A 21708-nucleotide genomic window follows, 5' to 3' on the forward strand; every position below is an offset into this window, starting at 1 on the left:
TGCTGGTCTACAAATCCTGAAATCTCTGAGTTAGTATCCTAAAGCAAAAGAAAAAAATGGCAATGGGTTTCATGTTCTATTTAAGAGGAAACAAGATGGTGGGATTTGGGTCTAATTCCCTAAGGTTCTTACGTGCTCCTGTGATGGACTTCCTGAGGTCTAAAGAGGAAGGTGTTGCAGCTCACTTTTAAATTACTCGTATTTTCCGTGTATAAGACGCCCCCATTTTTCTAACCCAAAATTAAGAAATCTAAGTGGGGCTTAGCAAGTGTAGGGGAAAGGAATCAAAGCCCTGCAGGATCACTTTAATCCCTGCTTCCCCCTCTACTTTTTTCTCTCCTCAGCTTCTGTGTATAAGACGACCTCAATTTTTAGTCTAAAGATTTTAGACAAAAGTATAGTCTTATACATGGAAAAGTACTGTAGTTCGATACAAGACTGTCAAAGCCTGCTTTCACACAGGAGCTTAAAACTAGTCCAGTGCATGACATGAATCAGCAAAACAAGAGAAACAAGCATCTGTTTTTCATATCTTCCTTTCCTAAGGTCAGGAATCAATAGTTTCTGCTTCTAAATGCAGCTTGCCTTGTTCTGCTCTGGAACTGTAGATTAATCTTAATGGTTGTTAGCTTGAACAAGCCATCACAGTTTGCCTGGAATAAATCAGAGGCGTTTGCCATGGTTTGGTGGTTGTGGTAATGTCCCTTGCACTACAATGAGCTTTCCAAATCTCCTGATCTGGGCAGAAAGAGTGAAAGAAGGGGAGAACCCCAGCAGAGCATTACAGGCAAATATTATTGGATGCTAGCAGAAAGTTTCTGGTGTTCTTGTCGGAGGGCACACAGCCGGAATAACTGAAGGTTTCTGATGGTTTTTGAAAGAAAAAGCTGCTGTTTTTTTTAATGACTTTTTATTATATAAATTACTTTTTAGCAGACAGCATTCAACTTATTGCACTAGAGCACATCTGCAATACCGAGCTACAAGACGTCTTCATAGAGAGTTTTGTATTATTCAACATAGCACTTAATACCGGGATCAAGAGGCACTCTGAAGGGAGGGGGGAGCAGGGGGGGGGCAAGCAGCAAAAAGCAGCCACCAGCATGATCCCCACCAGCAATTTCCTTTTCACAGACTGGTTTGGAAAAGCAGAAATCAATGCAGGTAGGAAAGCATGCAGAGGCTCGTGTGGACCAGGCTTATTCTAACCTATGATTAGACTGGAAAAGGAAAAGAGCTGCGAGGCAGGATCATAATCAAGATTCTGTGTTTTTAAAACAGTTTTTCCATATTAGAAGACATTTGTTCCTGGTCTAATTAAAATTCACTGATCAGCCTTAAAAACGAATCCACAGAACCAGCTCTTCTTGGGTGGATGGTTTCAGCCCCTGGCTTGCAGGGAGGGGTCAGGGAGAAAAGGGATTGTCTGCAGCATTTATTGTGAGCTCAAGCTTTCTTGGTAACCTATGCAGCTTGAGTGCAGTGTGCAAAATCAGTGTGTGCTCACCGGCTGTGACTCTTGACAAGTTCAATGCAAGGAGGGCCCTCTATCCATGCAGCAGCAATGGCAGCTATTTTGTACCCAGAGCTGTGTTCCAGTAAGAAAGGCAACAGATGCTGCTCTCTGATCAGTTCTGGGCCATGTTCTTAGGAGAACAGATGGATGCGCTGGACTGCACGGGTTAGAGGTGGTCCTGCAGAGGCCCCTGTGCTTTTGCAAACGATACAGTCTGGGGGCAGTTTCTGGATGGTCCTGCTGTGAAGAGTCCCACTGACGGAAGCAAGCAGGACCTTTTTAAGGCATCAGCAGCCTCCCTCTCCTCTTCCCCTCTGGAAGCAGCAGGAGTAACCTGAGGAGGAGGGGTCTGAAAGCTTTGGTGTGTTGTTGTGGTCAAAGCAAGCTGCCAGGCTGAAGCCTGATCCACGAGAACTATCCCACAAGGCAGCACCGATCTCCCTTCTACAGAATGTCCACATCACTATCAGGAAGCAGCTCATTCAACACCCCCATGCTTTTCTGGATTACGGACAGATCATCTGGAGCAGCTGCAGATTCAGGTTCACAGGACATTTTTTTTTAAAGTAAAGCAGAAGTCATAGGTGGTTAGTAATTGGCAAAGCAGCCTCCCTTCCTAATTCCTTATGAGACCCACTGACTTGGGATGAACAATACAAAGCTCTGGCTTTGGCTACTGTCCCAAACAGACAGAATGAAGGGAGATGGGAAAGAGGGATCCCCGAGTCAAACGCAGGTAATCCAGGAACTGCTCCAAAGCAGCAGTCTCTAGCTAGAGGAAAACTCCTCCTTTGCCCAGAAGACACTGGAACCAACGGACAAGTACAGTCAGTTCCAAAGATGTGGAATAGAACTGAAGATAGGCTAAAGTCTCATGCTGCCACAGCGGGAAGGGGTGTGTGTGAATGAAACCGAGAGGAGGATTTAAAAGGCAGCAAATAAATAGCCCCTTCTTCCAGCATCCCTCCCATTCTGTGTTGTGCTATGCTAAATGGGGTAGGGGTGGGGGAGAGAATGAAAGAAGGACTAAGACAGCCACATTGCTGGAAAGCACATTCCAAGATAATCTGCAGACAGGAATTTGGTGCAATGACGGGTGCTTAGGCCTTCATGAGAGCAGCAACCACAGCCTTGGCATTAAGGCTACGCAGATCACAGTAGGTTTGTCCAGTACCCACAAACACTATTGGTTTGCTAGTGATGTATGTCATGGAGATTGCAGCACCAACCTAGATTGAAAAAGGAATACCTGTTACTTGGCTTCGGTAGACTAGCAACATCAGGTTCAGTTTAGAAGATCATTTCTTAAGTGAAATAGCGCTAAGCAGTTATTTGTCCTTTAGGTATCTGTGACACTGAAACACACTGGTTAACTGTGCAGGATTCTCAAAGGTACTTAAATCACACATTTCTTCTTCATTTATATGCTGCTTTCAAAATTGCTTTACAGAAGCCTGGACAGTTTGATTTTCTGCAGCTGATAGTATGGTTCCCTTACATAGGAAGTGAAACAACCGGGACGGAGAAACTGCAGACCTCTAAATGTTGTTGGACTACAACCCCCATCAACCCTAGGCTAGGACAACCAGTAATAAGGAATCATGTGGCTTAGGGCCAGGGATCTCTGAGGCTTATTTCCCCCACCTTCACAGTAAGAAATCCCATTTGTGACTCTGCGGGAAGTCTTTCAAACCACCTCTGGATCATCACCAAATGTTGTCTAGGCAGATCCCTGTTGAGCTTCATTAACAATCTATAATAATATGCCACCAAGTCGATTCCAACTAATAATGGCCTTCGCTACAGAGCACTTAGAAGTGCTTTATCTCTTCCCGTCTTCTTGGGACGCTTTGGGACCCTTCAGCTTGCCTAAGGCTACACAGGCTGACTCTTCTAGGAGGCACAGTGGAGAACTGAATTCCCAACCTCTGGCTATGTAGCCATGAACCCATCTCACTAAGCTATCCAGGCAGCATGTGCTGATCTCAGAACTTCCAGAGCCAAACAGCTCTTGCCTACTTATAAAGTAAGATCCAAAGAAGTAGCCCTCCTGCTGCCTAGTAGTTCATACCATTTGCTGGCTCTGCTTACCTTGTCATCTATGGTATCAAATTTGGTGAGCACTATTCCATCAATGAGGCGTGGGGTGTGAGACATTGAATGATCAGCAAGAGCCTTGTTAAATTTGACCTGGTGAAGGCAAAAGGTCACAACAACAAAATCAGCAGAGTTTTCACAAAGTACTCAATGATAAACTATTAACTATTCCTCCCAACATAAACTCCCCACCCTTAACCAGTCCTGATCCAAGAACTGCTGCACACATTTACGTGCCACTGAATGTGGACATAGTTTGTACGTTTACTCTTATGTAAATACAGTTGCTACATTTATGCATGCTGTGTGAAACAACCCTCGGGAAGGGACCAGTCTGGCACCTCTTGAGTTTGCATCTTAAACTAGGAACTAACCAGCTGATCGACAGCCTCGTTCCCCACCAGCGCCTCTCCCACGAACAGGACAAGGTCTGGGGTGTTGACCGCAATGAGTTTAGCCAGAGCTGTCATCAAGGGAGCGTTGTCCTGCATCCGGCCGGCTGTATCCACCAAGACTACGTCAAACCCTTGATTCCGGGCTGGCAAGAGAAAAAGGGGTGGAGGTGGATTGTACTTGTTAGAACACATGTAGCAAATAACAGGTAAGTGCAATCAAACTTTCCTGTGGGAGGTTTTGGGGATTTATAGCCATTTCCCCTTTTGAAATAAGTTTAAGAACACTGACAACAAATATCCCCAAGTGGTTCCACTGAAATATATAACTGCCACCAGAATTTTCCAGTGGAAAATGGAATGCATAGTCTATGTGTTTTTCTCTGCTTATGTCTCAATATAACAGACCCCCCTCTTCCTGTTTCAGACTTTCTGTAGCACTGAACTAATGAGAGGAGCACTTAGACCTCTTTCTACTATAAGGAAAATAAGGAAACAGTAGCTCCTTTCTCCCAGTCTTATGCCAGGAAAAGCAGAATTCTGCAAATAAATCAGGGCTGTGTAATTTATTACATTTCTGCAAGTCACAGAGTATGCAGAACAGTTAAAATCTGCTCTGGAAAGTTCTGATCTGTTCCCTTTTAAAGTGACAAGTTAGTTACAGATCCTGCCTCTGGAAGAAATAAAGAGAATGATAAGAAGGTTGGAAAAGGGAAAGGGGTTTCTCTGAAGCTGGTTCCCCACCAATGTTTTCGTGCAAACAGGGTATTTCTTCATAATCTGCTTCCTGTTTGGAAAAGGAGCATCTCTCCCGTCCCTAGTTTGGGAAGGTGAGAAGAGGCAAAGAGGAGATGTTTGAGCAATAGTAGATATGGGTAATGTCTACAACACCCTTCTGCCCCAACCAACATGGCTAACAACAAGCAATTTAAAAGTTGTAGTTGAAAACGACTGAACATCTCTGAACTACAGGCAGATGGCCTAACTGAGTGGATCTGAGATGGATAAAAGGATTGGAAGGTGGGAGGTGTCTTTACCATACATAATGGCTTCCATGGCAATGCCGGCTGCGTCCTTCCCATACCCCTTCTCATACAGCTGCACCATGGTGCGGCCATGGTGATTCTCGGGAGGATGCAGAGCATTCAGGCGGCGAGTGTGCGTGCGCAACTGCTCCACGGCTCCAGCACGGAAGGTATCGCATGCCGCAATGAGGACACTGAACCCATTCTCAATCAGCCAGAAAGAAATCTGAAAGACGGGCAAAGCTTTACTTCTCCAGAACACACTGTCCACTATGCAAACCACATCTGGGGAACCTGTGACCCTTCCATGTGTTGGGTTCCCGTTTCTGTAAGACCTTGCTGCTAGCATGGTCAATGGTAAGGGATGTTCAACAACATCTGGAGGGCCACAGTTCCCCGCTGATGTTGTAAACAGGATTCAAAAAAGCATACTGCAGTACAGCGGTACCTCGACTTAAGAACTTAATCCGTATTGGGACTGCATTCCTAAGTCGAAATGTTCTTAAGTCGAAGCACCATTTCCCATAGGAATGCACTGAAAACCGATCAATGCGTTCCGAGGGAAGAAAAAAGGCAAAAAGGCAGTGGGAAAGGACTGGTTTTCAATTTCCCACCCTTTTCCCCTGCCTTTTTTTTTGTTCGTAGGTCGAGGCTCCGTTCGCAAGTCAATGCCAATTTTTGTGAACGGAGCCATTCGTAAGTTGAAATGTTCGTAGATAGGGACGTTCGTAAGTTGAGGTCCCACTGTATCACCTGCAGAGCTTTTACCATGCACAGGGAATGTACCTCCTTAGCACTTTCACTTATCCACAGCTTTGCCACCATCCTGAAAACCTTAGCTTCATTATGTAACAATTGGAAGCTATTTCTTTCCTTTTAATTGCTAGAAATTTGGCATTTGAAGTCTGGATGTGAACTTACAGAAGCTGAGAAATCAAAATGTACATGTGTGCATATACAGAGGCAAGTTTTGGTTAATGGCTAAGATGCACGTCACTCAATCAATACAGCACTAGATGACAGGTGAAGATTTCATGGTTGCATTGAAAAGTATCCCCTGTGAGGTGACATCAGCAAGAATAAAGTACTATCTGTGGCAGTTCATTCATGCATGTAAATCATAGCTTCTTGCTACAGTTGAGTGTAATCATGAAGAAACCCTCAAAAAGTGAAAACCTATGGTGCTGAGATAGGACTACAGATTTTATAGGTGTACTGGCAGCTACAATGTGGCAAAAGCTGGAAGAGTTAAGCCATGAGACAGTGATGATCCTATAGAGCAGTGGTCCCCAACCTTGGGCCTGCAGATGTTCTTAGACTACAACTCCCAGAAGCCTTTACCACCACCTCTGCTGGCCAGGATTTCTGGGAGTTAAAGTCCAAGAACATCTGGAGGCCCAAGGTTGGGGACCACTGCTATAGAGTACCTGGTGGTCAAACATCTGACTGGTGTTTCATAAGGTGAATGTGGGCCACTAGCTGCTCATCCATAAAAATGTGATAATGATTAAACAAGGAGAGAGAAACAGATTTCATAACAAAAGAAAAAAGCTGCTTTATAAACGCTATATTGTGTAAACGGAAAGGGGAAAAGCCAGACCAAAATATATGTATTTTGGAGAGGATATGGAGATAGTTAAGAGTTGGATTGAAAGTTATATATAAAGGGGGAAAAAAGTAAGATGTAATGGTTCCCAGGTTGAAGTTTTTGTGTTATTAACTCTTAGTGTTATTTTTTGTATGTAATTTTTGTGGATCATATGTAATTTTATACTGTATTATTTTGCTCTGTTTCCCTGAAATAAGACCTAACCTGAAAATAAGCCCTGGTATGGTTTTTCAGGATACTTGTGATATAAGCCCTACCCCAAAAATAAGCCCCAATTAAGCGAAACCCCGCCCTCCACCTATGTGCAGAAGATGATGACGTGACTGTATTTGAATAAATGTAGATTGTTGTACATGAAAAAAATAAAAAATTCCTGGAAAATAAGCCCTAATGTGTTTTTTGGAGCAAAAATTAATATAAGACCCTGTCTTATTTTCGGGGAAAACAGTAATAACATAGTTTTTTTAAATGTGCTAATATTACACTTCAGAAATGTGAAAATTCAAACATCCTCTTGTTCTACGCTCATTAAATAGAAGAAAGCTTTAATGTCAAAAGGGGAAACACTCAACTTTTAATAGCCCTGTCTGTCGAGCGATGTCTGAACAAGTGATATGTTCGCGGCATGACCTACTGGCCCTTCCCTTGCCTTCCATGGCAGGCTGCCCTCTGGCATCTTAAGATGACCCAGGCCTCAGACAGATCTAAGCTGTTCTTCCAATCAGACAGAGGCAGACCCTCATACCTTGGCCAAGTTTGTTGACTTCCCAACTCCATTGACACCACAAAAGGTGATGACGTAGGGTCGGCGGTGACGCTGGGCATCCATCACATCGCGCAAGACATCCACACGGCGCTGAGGCTGCAAAATCTGTACCAGAGACTCTTGAAGGGCCTGCTTCACCGTCGAGGTCACCGCTGAGAAATTAGAAACAAATGTTAAGTTCTACTTATAGGGACCTACTCAATTTTCATTCTAACGTGAAGAGGCTGCATGAGTCTAAACAGCAGAAGACTGGAATATTTGGAGCTGGAATAAATCTACTTTTACAGGGCTACAGCACATCATCTGCCATGCCAGCTGGAAAATTCTGAGACTTATAGTATAAAAAGGTACTTTCTATTTTAGGAACACGGGATTTCCATTTCCATCTTCCTGCTATTCACCGGTGGTCTTTGGTTCTACCTATGTCTTCATGAGAATTACTATAAGAATGACCACTTTATCCCCATAAGCACCTGGAGGTTGGGAATCTGATGCTTCTCCTGTAGAACTGGCAGGACAACCCAGGACTCAGAGTCTATTTAGACTTTCAGTCACCTTCCTCTCTCCCTGATAAACCATCCAATTTCTAAAATAGCACTAGGAACTAGAACAACTCTGGGAAAAGGGCACACCACAAACTTAAAAGATGCACTTTGTAAACTAGTATCAAACGGTTGTGGGGTATATGGAGGGCTCTATAGCCAACACGCTGCAGATTAGCATGGGGCACACATTCAAAATAAGGGATACCTACTTGTAAAGGTGCCCATAACTTTGCCTTCCAACTTCTTTGCAACAGATTCACACAGCTGGACAGCAATGTCAGCAGCAACATTCTTCGCTTTGGGAAGAGAAAAAAACAAATCAAACCAAAAGATCCAGTTAAGACTGTAGTGCTGCTAATTCACACCCTTTCACCAGAAAAGGTGGAGTTATTTGTTCATGGGTTCCAAAATTATTTCCTTATTAAGCACCAGAGCTTTCACTTTCTTCAAGGAGCAGGCAGGACATGACAAACGCATAGTAAGACTACGGATTGGCCAAGGCTCATGGTAGGTTGCTAAGGGTCAGCGATCACGGCTCAAATCATTAATAAGGATTATAATGAGTGAGCTAGTTATCACAACAGAATGATGACATCCAGGCAGTAAATACAGGAATTTATTTATTTATTTACTGTATTTGTACCCCACCCATCTAGTCAATAGTCTACTCTGGGCGGCTTCCAACATATATAACAAACAATTTAAAAACATAACATTATTAGTGATCAGTTTATTCAAGATGGAAAGAGGGGAAAAGAAGGTAGTTAAATAATAACTGAAGGGAAGGCCTGCTTAAACAGCCAGGTTTTTAATTGGCTTTTGAAGATGCCCAGCGATTTATGGAATCATCCATAAATAGGTTGTTTGAAACTTTAGGAAGGATGAACCTTTGAGGAAGGAAGAACTGGGTGGTAAAATAAAGAATACAGTAAGAGAAAAGAAAAAACAACAGGTGGCTGTATTTATTCAGTTCTATATCCCACCTATTATTAAACAAAGTAGAAGTGGCTCATAGGAAATAAATATCTATCCAACTGGCCATTATGCATGCAAAAGGGGAGCAAGCTAAAGGTAGCTTTGGAAAGCTGTAAGTGGGCCATTGACCGTGTTTTGCCCACCTCACCAATGAACTACATGGTTGACTCAACCCTATTCTATGCACAAGCCTGCAGGAACCGTGGGAGAAAAGAGCAAAATCTGACCCACCGCTGAAGTACAAAGTGTCAGAATCTGCCTAGTTTTAAAGAAGCTGAAACTCACCAATCAAGTGATCCTTCATCTTCTCCAGCACAGGGTCCATGTCCTCTCTGGTCAAGCTTTTTGAGCCCACAAGGCCTTTCAGCATCCCAAACATGCCTCCAAGACCTCCTTTCTTGGCACTGGGAAGAAGAAAGCACTATTGCAACACCAAGAGGAAGGAAGACCTACTGGCAATTAGAGATTTTATTCAAATCCAAACAAAGCCATCGGCAGCAAGAAGTGAGATGGGTGTTTCACGGCACTCTTTAACAACGAATGGGTCACACTATCCATCAAATAAGTTGGGGACAAGCAAAAATTTGGAACGTATGGGTCCACAGAATGCAAAATACATTCAACCTATAAATGAACATCTCACAAGAGTCCTGGTAAAGAACAATTCTCAAGCAGTGTTTCCTAGCCATGGATAACCCTGGTATTCTTGGACTGCAGCTCTCAGAAACCTGAGCCAGTGGTGAAAGCTTCTGGAAACTGCAGTCTAAAAACACCTGCATTACCCAATGTTGGGAAGCACTACTCTAGAAGCTCACATTCAAAATGTAGATGATGTCTGCTAGCAACAACCATATTGGCTAGGGCTGATGGGAGTTGTAGTCCAAAACATCTGGCGGGCACCAAGGTAGGAAAAGGCTGGTCTACAGTGACTTGTAAAGCAGACCCATGTCATTGCACAAGGACAGTGTAATCCAGGTTTCCGAATACATACAGGATGCATCCAAACTGAGCTGTTTGCATACCACATATTTGTTTCAAATGGATAGATAAAGGTGCACAATATATATCCTGAAGTGTCTCAAATTTGGTTTTACAATTACAGGAAATGATCTGGATATAGGAGTATGTGAAGACAAGAAACTGGATAGGATCAAGGAAGGATTATCCAGCATAACCAATTGTTTCATTTCTAGCCTGCTTTTCTTGACACTTAAGTACATGACTTCAAGTAGAGCAAGCTCCAAACAAGGACCTCCTGCATCACCTTTCATGTGATCTGATCGCAAAGTTTGGGTTTCCCAAAGAAAACAGCTGCTTTTTCGGAGGCATCGAGAGGATATTCTGTAACAGTAAGTGATTTTACAACTTTGGAAATCAGTTAATTTCTGGAGCCCCCAAGGCTTTACCTTGTGGTTGAGGAATTCTGAATAACCTTCTCCTCTTCTTCAGTTTCCTCTTCACTCTCGTATTCAAGATCACGGAGGAGGCCAGGCTCACGGTCACGATCCCCAATGACCTGAATTGCAAAACGAGAACAGGAGTCAAAGCAAAAAGGAGTCTTATGGCACCCAATTTATTGCAAAAAACAAAAAGGAGCCTTATGGCACCCAATGACTAATTCAGTTATAACCATATAAGCTTCTGTGGATTCTCGCCTATTCCATCCAGTTCTGGAAGCATGATCCTGAGCTACAAGTACACACACCTAGTTGTGACGAGGAACACTGCAAAGTGCTTGGCCTGATTTCAAATACAACAAAGTAACAGCAGCAGCAGCGTTTTCTCTAGGGAAGAGTCATCTGCACTCCTGACACATATGCTAAGAAGATAAGAATCTACAGCTAGTTTTCTCTTGCAGATGTTCCTGATACAGTGGTGCCTCGCATTGCGATGTTAATTTGTTCCAGTGAAATCGCTGTAGAACGAAAACATCGTAAAGCGAAATTTAAAAGCCCATAGGAACGCATTAAAACCCGATTAATGTGTTCCTATGGGCTTGAAACTCACCTTCCAGCGAAGATCCTCCATAGCGCAGCCATTTTCGCTGCCCATGCAGCAAGGAATCCGTCTCAGAAAAGAGCGGGGAGCCATTTTTTTTTACCCAGCGGCCATTTTGAAATCAGCTGGCCGAAAATCATCGTTTCGCGAGAATCGGTTCCCGAAGCAGGGAACCGATCATCGCAAAGCGAAATTCCCCCATAAGAAACATTGTTTTGCTATCACTTTTGAGTGTGTGTACATCTGTGTATCAACATACAACTCAGAATAAGCAAAATAGTAATCATCATCATTTTAGAACTGCAGGGCTGGAAGGGACCCTATGGATCACTGAGTCCAGCCCCTGTCAAAGTGAGGAATTGAACCCACAACCTCTGGCTTCACAGCCAGAGACCTAAACCACTGAGATATTGAGCAGTTTATCAAGAAGAATTAATCAGCTACTAATAAACCAGCTAGAAAGTTCAAACATATTACACAGGTCCCTGAGCTCCCCCTAGAGTTTGAAGATCTTACCATTTCTGCATCATAATCCTCCATGGGACAGGTGTCTGCATTTCCATTGGTAGTGGAGTTACTATAATCAAGTACTTTGGCATTAGAGTTCCCCAGATCCCACACTCTGGGCTTCTTCCCCTTGTCCTTCTGAGCATCTGGTTTTGGGGACTTGCTGAGGAATGCAGAAAATATTCCATTACATCTCAGTGATCACAGGAAACAGCAGGGCTCCTATTCTGTATCACCTAAGGTTGTGAACCCCGTCGGTCTGGCCAAACAATCAGAGTCTGTGTTTTACATTTAACTTTCACCTTCCCATCAGCTCAAAGAAGCAAAGTTCTCTAGAATGACAAATGAAACTCTGTCTTAAGACTACTGAGCATCCTGGCACTCAAAGGTTCTTCCCTAGTTTGCCAAACAGACAGCCTGCCTCTACATGAAACCCAAAAACCATGGCTTAGATTAAATTCGGGGCCATCGTTTCCTTCCACAATTACCTTACGAATGTCTATTTCTTTAATCAAACCACCTTAGAAGGAGTAAAGGCATAAATCGGAGCTAGAGACTGCAAATGTCTAAGCCAGCCAAAAGGCGAGGAATTTTATGAGTAATCGTTTAACAAAATGTGAAGGAGCTCAAGTTGTCTGCCTGTGACCCAGTTTCTCACTTAAATAGTAATAAGTAACACAGTGATATTGCTCCTTACTGCAGGAAGAAGAACATCTATCAGCAAAATGAAACAAACATTCCCGGGAAAAAAAATTAGCACATCAGAGCAATAAATAAAATTATTCTTGTGGTTGTTGTGGGTTTTTCGGGCTCTTTGGCCATGTTCTGAAGGTTGTTCTTCCCAATGTTTCGCCAGTCTCTGTGGCCAGCATCTTCAGAGGACAGCACTCTGTGCTCTGGTGTAGTTGTGCTCTGGTGTAGTTGCCCACTCCCAAGCTAACTACACCAGAGCACAGAGTGCTGTCCTCTGAAGATGCCGGCCACAGAGACTGGCAAAACGTTAGGAAGAACTATGTTCAGAACACGGCCAAAGAGCCCGAAAAACCCACAACAACCATTAGATCCCGGCCGTGAAAGCCTTCGCGAAAATTATTCTTATTTGGCATGCTCACTTAGCTTTTCATTTCCAAATATCAGATTTATTGTTTATTTGCAATGAGGCAGCCTAGACACATTTTTACCATTTAAGTGAGAATTAAGCCAAAGTGTGTTTGTTTGAAGGCACACAGACCACTGATACACATTAATGAATAATGGCTATTTTTAAATGTAGAAATTAGCTGTCACTCCATATTTCTTTCCTAAAGCAAGACACCGGCCAATGATACATCCCTTCTGTAGAAAAGCAACAGTCAATTAAAAGCCTAGGTTCCTCACATATACATTGCATGTGACATGCAGGTGTGTTTTTATAATAAGTACGTATCTATTTGCTTACATAAGCCAGCAGTGTCCCAACTAATTTCTGGCATGAAATTTCACCCTGAAAGAATAATATATATTTGCAATCGCAAAGCATAAGCACATATGCACACCAAACAAATCACAGAAAGAAGTCTGGGGAATTTTACGAAGCAGCTGTCATTATCATAAGATGCTATATCTTTAAGCCAGTGGTGGACAACTTTTTACATCCAGAAACCACCCTGCCACCCACAAAATGCCCCAGATTTGGAAAACACCAGAACAAAAGGTGGCCAGATATTCCCTTCCAATTTTATTTTGGGTTAATTTGGGGGGAGGGGGAGAGCAAAACTGTCACTCTTGGAAGGCTTCTAGGAGGGGAAAATGAAATCCTCCTCAAGCATGTTTTTCAGCTACGGAATGCCGAAAGGTCCAAAATAAGACCACAAATAAACTCAGGGAAGGTGACATACAGCCCATGAGCAACATGTTGCTGAGCCCTGTCTGAAACTTAGATCACTGAGACCAGTGGCCAAAATCCCCATTGTTTTTACCATGTGCACAAGAATTCAGTGTGTGTAGAGTTGTTTTTTCCGGGCTTCTAAGGAATAAAGCATTCCCTGCTTCCATGGGCCCAGCAAAGCCCTGTGGCTGCTTTCAGTGGGGCGATCTCTGGGGTCACGTATCTGCAAGTCGGAGGTTGCACAGAGTGCTACACCCATGAGCCATTACACTCCGAGATTCCCTAACAGTATATGGGCTTCTGTACTTAAATTACTTAGTCCTGAAAGAGACATACATGTGTGGCTTTTTGGACTGGAACCCCCAGAATTTCCCAGGCAGCACAGCCTCTACTGACTGACATGCCTGCAAAGATAGAGCCGCTGAATGAGTCTTTGTGGACCGAGAGGCAAAGAAGAGAGAACGCGGACAGTCACTGGCTCCACTTACGTGGCTTTCTCACTCCCCTTCATACGTTTCCTGAAGAACTCCTCCCGATTTTTCTGCAGAATCTCATCCTTGGTCAGTTCCTCCTTGTCCCCAGCAGCAGTGGGAGGGTCCTGTTTTACAGTGGGGGCTGCCATGGGGACGGCAGCAGCTTCACTTCCTGGAGCAAGCGAAACAGCACATATACTTAGAACTTGTATTATAAAGTGAGACAAGCAACACTGTGTCCCCTTACGATCCCCAGTCAAGAGCCAAAGGCATCTGTAAGTCAGCAGCTGAAACGGCTAACAATAGGGAAGATCAAAAATAGAGGGAAGTAGCCCAAAGCCACGCTGGTATCGTCTGCACAGACAAACGCCGGTGTCTACGTCGACTTCAAAAAGTGCTCCCCATCCCTGGTTGTAAGTTCAGAAAGAGCAAACACTGCTGTTAAGAAGTTTACAAAATCGGCTCATCTTTTAAAACCACTCTTGCAGGTTCAGGTCACTTCAATGTTAAGTCACGGGAAAATCTGTGACAAAAGGAAACTTCTGAATCAAAACTGAGGTGTGTGTGTGTGGGGGGAGAACGTCCAGAATTGCAAATATTTTTGTTCTTCGGATAATATTATATCATCAGTTCTCTCAAGAGAAGAAATCGCAACACATAACATCCCTCACCTCACTGAAGCACAGCTCTGTCAGGCATATCAGTATAGAATTTGCCAATGATTTGCTTCAATGAATGAATAGAGAATAGGGAATGTATTAGGAAAACTTCAGTTCCTTCATGTCTGTATATCTGTAGAGGGAAGCTTATGAGCATATGGCCATTCTTGCATGGGCCTTCCAGCTGCTGAAATCCATGCTTTATGCTGGAGGTACATTACACGGCATACTTGTGCAATGCCTGTGGTGGTGGTGGGGGATGCACAGAATTCTCATCTTCCAAATATATACAGTGGTGCCCCGCAAGATGATGTTAATCTGTTCCATTGAAATCACTGTCTTGTGAAAACATCGTCTTGCAAAAACCCCTTTCCCACTGGAATGCATTGAAATCCGTTTAATGCGTTCCAATGGGGACAAATCATCGTCGTTTTGCGAAGATCGCCCATAGGGAAGCCACTTTGCGAGGCGCCGATCAGCTGTCAAAATGGCTGTCTTGCGAAGCACTGGTCCCAAAAGCACCCGTCTTGTGAAGTGCCGATCAGTGTCAAAATCGTCATCTTACAAAAAATGGTTTGCGAAGCACGGAACCAAACATCATCCAGCGAAAATTGTCCATTGGAAACACTGTTTTGCAAAGCACTATAGCGATCGCAAAACCTCATTGTCATGTGGATTCGTTGTTTTGAAAGGCCATCGTCTAGCGGGGCACCACTGTACTGAAGAAAGCAAACACAGTCATTCCTGAAAATCACTTGTTTTTAACCTAAGCATGGCATAAGCTGATCCTGTAACCAAGTAAGCTCTTCAGAACAAATCACTCAGGATAATACGAAATCCAACAGTTATTCAGCATGCAGGGCTTACAAATCACCATAAAATGCCATCTGTAAGAGTTACTCACCCTCTTTCTTGGAACCTTTGTTCTTCTTGTTCTTAGTTTTCTCTTTTGGTTTCTCTCCTCGAGTTTCTATCATAGACTTTACAGTTTTTTGGGACTTTGCTGACTGTTCAAATGTCTTCATGGCAGCGGGAGCTCGGACTTTACTGCTCTCCTCTGCATCCCTGGTTTGAAAGAGAAACAGGTTATGCTACTGTGCACGTTGATCATCATATACAGTGATACATACCACACTTTCCATGTATAAGATGCCCCCCCTTTTCTAACCCAAAATTGAGAAATCTAAGTGGGGCTTAGCAAATGTAGGGGAAAGCAGGGATCAAAGCCCTGCAGGATCGCTTTGATCCCTGCATTCCCCTCCACTTATTCTTGTTCCCTCCTCAGCTTACTTCTGTGTATAAGACAACCCTCAATTTTTATTCTAAAGAGTTTAGACAAAAGTATAGTCTTATATACAGAAAAATACAGTATTTCAGCATAGCCTGCTTCTTTAGCTCTCATCTACGGTATAATTTAAGTTAAGACATTATCTACACCCATTATTTTCCCTTTTTTCAAAATGGAACAGGGACTAATCCCAGAATGCTACTCTTGCTGAAATTTCACCATAAAACTGTCCTCTTTAGGGCCATAGTTAAATGAAGCCCAAAGAACTATCTTTTTAAACTTTTACATTTCCTCTTTTTCCACCTGAACCTGTCTGAAAACTAAGGATTGTCATGGCAAAACTAGCACCACAAACTATTGTTTGTTAAGTTTGAATCTGGCCAAACTGAACAAGGTGGCTGTTTCAATAAGTTAGTTTTATGGAACTAACTCCCAGTGAAATTGTTTTCTTGAAAAACAGTGGGTTTGATTTCATTTATTTCATTTTTCCAAAGACATACATTTCAATAGTCTGTTTCATAGCAACACTTCTGATTTCTCCTTGGTGCTATCCTTTTTCCTTTCCACTTGGGAGGTAGACTTACAAAGATGTTGCCAAGGTGAGCACCTGACGAGTCAGCCTGGTAAGTTTACATTGTAGCACCATTCCGAAAAGCCAGCAGAATGGTGTGCACACACTGCCACTAGAGGTCATCTGCTTAATGTTACAGGATTCAGTAAACTTTGCTGGGCTACAACTGGGAACAGTGGATTTGCCTTCACTTAGTTTCAATGGTTTTCTTCAAGCCAATAAGGAATATACATGGAGACATGATCACAGAAAGGAATTTAAAGGCATTTTCCTATTACCGTAGGAGACGCAAAAAATCATCTTTAAAATCAAAGGTGCCATTCAGAATGCCTAGAGTCCCCTTCTGCTGGAATTCATTTCGGTATTTATCTCGGAACTCCTTATGGACATCATCTATCAACTTATCCACATAGGTTAAAGTCAGAATTTTCTGAAATCCAACCTGAAAGGAGGTGTGTAAGAAACAAAACAAAAACAACAACAACAACACATTAAGGTCCACAAATAATACACAATCATATATAGCCTCATAAGCCACATTATCACCATTATAGAACTGCAGAGGTGGAAGGGACCCTATAGATCCAGCCCAGCCTGTAAAGGAGGCACAGTGGGAAATTGAACTCTTAACCTCTGGCTCCACAGACAGATACCTAAAAGACTGAGGAATCCAGCAGTCTTTGTGAATAAGCTGCTAGCCAGCAGTAAACTGTTTCACTTATTTATTTATTTAACTTATATGCCGCCCACACTACCCAAAGGTCTCTGGGCAGCTTACAGCATTGCACAAGTAGAAAAAATAAACCAAGAAGGGATAACTTCAAGTGACGTTCAGACCCAGAGTTATTGTTAGGTGCACTAAACAAAGCAGTATTTGCAAAACAACATCAAATCATGGTTAAAACAGGGTTTGTAATCTTGGGTTGCCATAATTCAAGCTGCAGATATCATATGCAGCAGTTCTGTTCTGTTTACCTGCTTGTGTGAATAAACAGACTGTACACATCATACAATGGCTTATCAACGTCAGAGTCTGAGCCCTATTGTTACTTGCAAAGTCAGCTATCAATTAGTTAAAAAGAAGCTCTTTCCCTAGAACTCCAGTTGTTCTTTCTAAATAGGCCTATATTCCAACTATGTTGTTGTTGTTCTTTAGTCATGTCCGACTCTTCGTGACCCCATGGACCAGAGCACGGCAGGCCCTCCTGACTTCCACTGCCTCCCAGAGTTGGGTCAAATTTACGTTGGTAGCTTCGATGACACTGTCCAACCATCTCATCCTCTGTCATCCCCTTCTCTTCTTGCCTTCACACTTTTCTAACATCAGTGTCTTTTCCAGGGAGTCTTCCAACTATAAAGGAGTATTTTTTGATGTTTTTTGGGAGCAGGTTCAGTTGTTAATAGCATTCCGAATCAAAGGAATTCTAAATCTCAGTCACAATGCATCACTGATGACAGCAAAGTCCCCGACTTCAGAATACAAATCACTTTTGCCTTTTAGTGCTAGTCTCATACAGAACAGCTTGCTTACCACAAAGACAAGCTCAAACTGATTGTCCAGCTTGTACTTTAGTGTAAGGGCCTCATGGGTAAAGGAGTTACTGCCACCTCGCTCCTGCGCAAAAGGAAAAACAACAACACATTAGCTGGACACATTGTGGGAGTCAAATCCTGAAATCTAGAAGCTGTAGAGATTACATTTTTACCAAATATGCAGGAATACTCTTAAGCTGCTGCTACGTACGACAAAATGGGAAAAGTTGTTTCAGGTTTTAGGAAACAATGTCAATATTAAAGTGCCTCAGCAATTCCCAATATTAGATATTTTCCAGATCTGTTCAGACACATCTATTTTTTTCAAGACACATAATTCAGATCACAGTTAGCAGACATACTGATATTCAGCCAACATTGGCTATTACCACAATAAGATTTGAGACTTCTTGCTAAACAGATATTCAAAGATTCATACTGTATGTTGTCTATGATGGTCTACATTCAGATCATGTATCCCTAGCTCTGTCAAAATAGTGAAAGCTCAATACATCTGTGACCACCATCGTTTTTGTTTTTACAACTGACAGGAAACTAGGCTTAATAGAAACAGGACTAGAATCTCAAGTGATGGAATATTTTATCTCAGCCATTTCAAGTTAAATGGTCAATGTTAAATATGAAAAAAGGCTCCACCTGGCTCCCAGGAATGCAGTCGAGAGATCAGTTACTTGACTGCCAGATCTATCTTGATAGAGAGCAAGTTACATTTTCAGCTAGTTAGCCACCACCAATGCTGTGCTTTCAAGAACAAGTACTGTAGAAGGAAAGAGCCAAAGCAAGCAGGAACAGGAAAAGGAGGCAATCTGGAAGTAGCAAAGTAACTCCTAGGTCCTGCACTTAGCAGCAGATTTTCTGGCACAAAATGACCACATCCACATGACACACAAAAAAGCAATTTTGATAACTGATTTGTCATCACAGATAGGGAATCTAACAGCACAACAACAGACACAACGATATCAATGGAAGCTTTCAAATACAGAAAGTACAACTCCTATATAAACCATAAAGAGATGGTTTGAAATGATGAAGCTGTGACAACATAGAATCATAGGCAGGCAAAGACAAGGGGAAAATCTTCTAAAAAGAGCAGTATAAAGGGCACTTATACTAGTCCAAAGCAAAGTGGTGGTTTTTGAATTTAGAAGAATAGGTTCAAATGTCATCTGGCTAAATCACATGGGTGGAAGTTCACCATGCAATTACTTCTCGGTCTCAAATCCTTTTCTTATATAAAATAGCACTACACTGACTGCAAAACACTGCACTTTATGAGTAAAATGAAAATCACATGAAAAACACAATTTAGAAGGTGTTCAACATCTAGAGAATGCAGATAACTACACAGTATTTTTAATGCATGTATAATTACACATTAACTCTCTGAAATACACTGACAACAAGGCTCAGAATGATCATTACCATAATAGATGTATTATCTCTAGCCGCCTAGAGTGGTCGAAATGACTAGATAGGCGGGGTATAAATACAATAAATAAATAAATAAATAAGATAAAAGCTAGACCAATTGTGGCTAACCACAATTGGTTATAAAGTGCTTTATAAAATCAGGTAATAAAGTGCATTATAAAAACAAACTGTTTTAAGGGAAGTATTGGGGGGGGAAATGAGAACCATATTTGAGCTCTTTTCCTCTCCTTCCTTTTGCAGCATTCAGTCAGTACTGACACAGTCTCAGAACAAACCACTGAGCTTTTACATCTTCCCTAAATAACCAAGATTTTGTGGGATCTTAAGGCACATACTTTGAATTGTTGCAAAGGATCAAAAGGTCCCAGTTACATGATGCTGCCGACACTGAGTGTATTATAAGCTCACCCTGCCTGCTGAAAACATTTATCATAACACATGAAATCTGATGGAGATTATCAGCTTTTGAAAGATCCAATTTTAGTATCTGAAGAGATTCCAACAAGGTTGGGCAACTTATTTACTGAAAATATTTTTATCCTGCCTTTCTTCTTGAAAAGAACCCAACAACACTGAAGAATGATATTCAAAGCTGAAAAACAATGACTATACAATGGTGGTTTACATAATTAAAAGATAATAATTAAAGCTAAGGACAGTAAGTATACAACTATTAAAAAGGAAAAAAACAAATGACATTCTGAGAAATGGAAAACACAAATAATACTAAAAACCTAGTCAAAGCAGTAATGCATAACAATCCATTTAGAAATAACAAACAGGTAGCTAGTTACTGAGGGAAGGCTCAGAACATATGGCAGAGCAACACATGTTGCAGAGCTACAACCTCCCCATCACACCTCACCCTTGGTCAGGCTGGCTGAAGTTGATGGGAATTAGAGGCTAAGAACACAAAGAAAAAATAAACCTTTCTCTAAGTGTTTTTAATTCCCAGAGGTCACGTTGGGGTGGCCTTAATAAATTCAGTAGACTTTAACATCCCCAATGATTCTTCTGCAGCATTACACGTTTGAATTACAATAATAATCACGTGACCCTGTTTTCCAGGCAAAGAATACTCAGAAGTGATTTACTATTCCCTTCTTCTGGGCCATCCTGAGTCTGTGCAGTTTGCCCATGACTACACAGGCTGGCTCCTCTACCACAAGATATTGTGGAGGACTATACTTGAAGCATGAGCTTGGTAATGCTATATAACACTGTTAACATTTAAGCAGTATTTCCCGGAGTTCAAAGCACAAATCCACAGCACCATCTAAGGTGTCTGCAACATTACCACCAATATTATACTGTACCTCCACAAAACCTACAAGGAATTGGGTCATTTACTGGGAAATCATATCGGTTTCTGTTATTCCTAATTTAAAACTAGGACAGACAACTTGTGGGTTCATTTTGGTGGGTCGTAGTCTGGCTGGAGCGACAACTGGATTTAGCCAGCTAAAGCAGCATAGTGGTTAAACTGCATTATTACAGTAAAGACTCTGCTCACAACCTGAGTCTGATCCTGGGCTCAGGTAGCTGGCTTGAGACTGACTGGATATACCATTCTTCCAAGGTATGTAAATTGAGTACCCAGGTAGCTGGGGGAGGGGGGGCAATGTGTAGCCTGCATAATTAAGCTGTGAACCACCCAGGGAGAGCTGGGCATATAAGCAGCAGCCTTTGCTTTTTTTGCTTTGAAGTCTTCACTGCACTCCAGTGCCACGCAGGATGAGCCTAAGTGGTCGATCTGACCAGATGAGCAGGATATAAATCAAATAAATAAATAAATAAATATTCTTCTAAGGAAAAGATAAGTGACATTCTTCTAATCTAAAGCAGAAGGAAATACATGGCTCTCTGCATATTCTTTGACTAAAACTCCCACCACCGGCTTTGCTGGTGAGGAAGAACAAGAATCTCATCTGAAACCGAGCAACATCTGGAACGTCACATCATCCACTCTGTCCAAAAATTACATGAAATGGCCCAAAAATTACATAAAGAAAAACAGGACTGTGGGATTTTAGAAAACTTTAGAGGAGTTTCTTCCTGGATCAAAGGTAAATCTTGACTCCCACGAAGATTGACGGCTATTTAAAGGAAGAGAGGAAAGCCTGGGAAAAGGGAAAGAATTCCCTCACCTGGAGCAGCACCGAACGGATGAGCGCGTTCACCGGGGCGGTGCAGGCCGCCGCGGGGCCCCGCACGCCTTGGAAACACCACAGCACGAGGCCTCCCTTGCTGAAGATGGTGAAGAAGTCCAGCATGGTGGGAACGGCAGGCGCCGGGCCGGGGCCCGGGGGTGAAGGGGGGAAACTGGGGAGGAAAAGGGGTCCGAGGTGCCGGGAAACCAGCCCGACTTCCTTTCCCACGTCAGATTAATCTCGAACTGGACGGCTCACTTCCGCCGGAAACGGGCGTCCGGA

The 21708-nt window shown here is 42.6% G+C and overlaps 1 protein-coding gene across 1 annotated transcript; it reads right to left on the reverse strand.

Moving 5' to 3' along the window:
* Window positions 1-1079: 1079 nt before the first annotated feature.
* On the reverse strand, window positions 1080-21682 carry SRPRA (SRP receptor subunit alpha). The gene is made up of 14 exons (XM_020811355.3): window positions 21424-21682; window positions 17820-17903; window positions 16567-16730; window positions 15334-15494; window positions 13786-13942; window positions 11440-11593; window positions 10332-10441; window positions 9211-9329; window positions 8160-8246; window positions 7385-7557; window positions 5043-5256; window positions 3988-4151; window positions 3608-3706; window positions 1080-2745 (listed from the first exon to the last, which is right to left on the reverse strand). Exons 1-14 carry the CDS (start codon window positions 21547-21549, stop codon window positions 2617-2619), a joined length of 1941 nt encoding a protein of 646 aa, XP_020667014.3. The 5' UTR covers window positions 21550-21682; the 3' UTR covers window positions 1080-2616.
* Window positions 21683-21708: the final 26 nt, after the last annotated feature.

Source organism: Pogona vitticeps, chromosome 8, assembly GCF_051106095.1.
Source record: "Pogona vitticeps strain Pit_001003342236 chromosome 8, PviZW2.1, whole genome shotgun sequence".
Classification (NCBI taxonomy): Eukaryota; Metazoa; Chordata; class Lepidosauria; order Squamata; family Agamidae; genus Pogona; species Pogona vitticeps.

Excerpts from the sequence above, each read along its gene's own strand:
- SRPRA (XM_020811355.3), bottom strand. The coding sequence starts at position 21,549 with ATGCTGGACTTCTTCACCATCTTCAGCAAGGGAGGCCTCGTGCTGTGG. Across the intron at positions 11,594-13,785 it reads AAGGGGAGTGAGAAAGCCAC|CAAGTCCCCAAAACCAGATG; the intron begins GTAAGTGGAGCC and ends TGCATTCCTCAG. Across the intron at positions 3,707-3,987 it reads ACGAGGCTGTCGATCAGCTG|GTCAAATTTAACAAGGCTCT; the intron begins GTTAGTTCCTAG and ends TGCCTTCACCAG.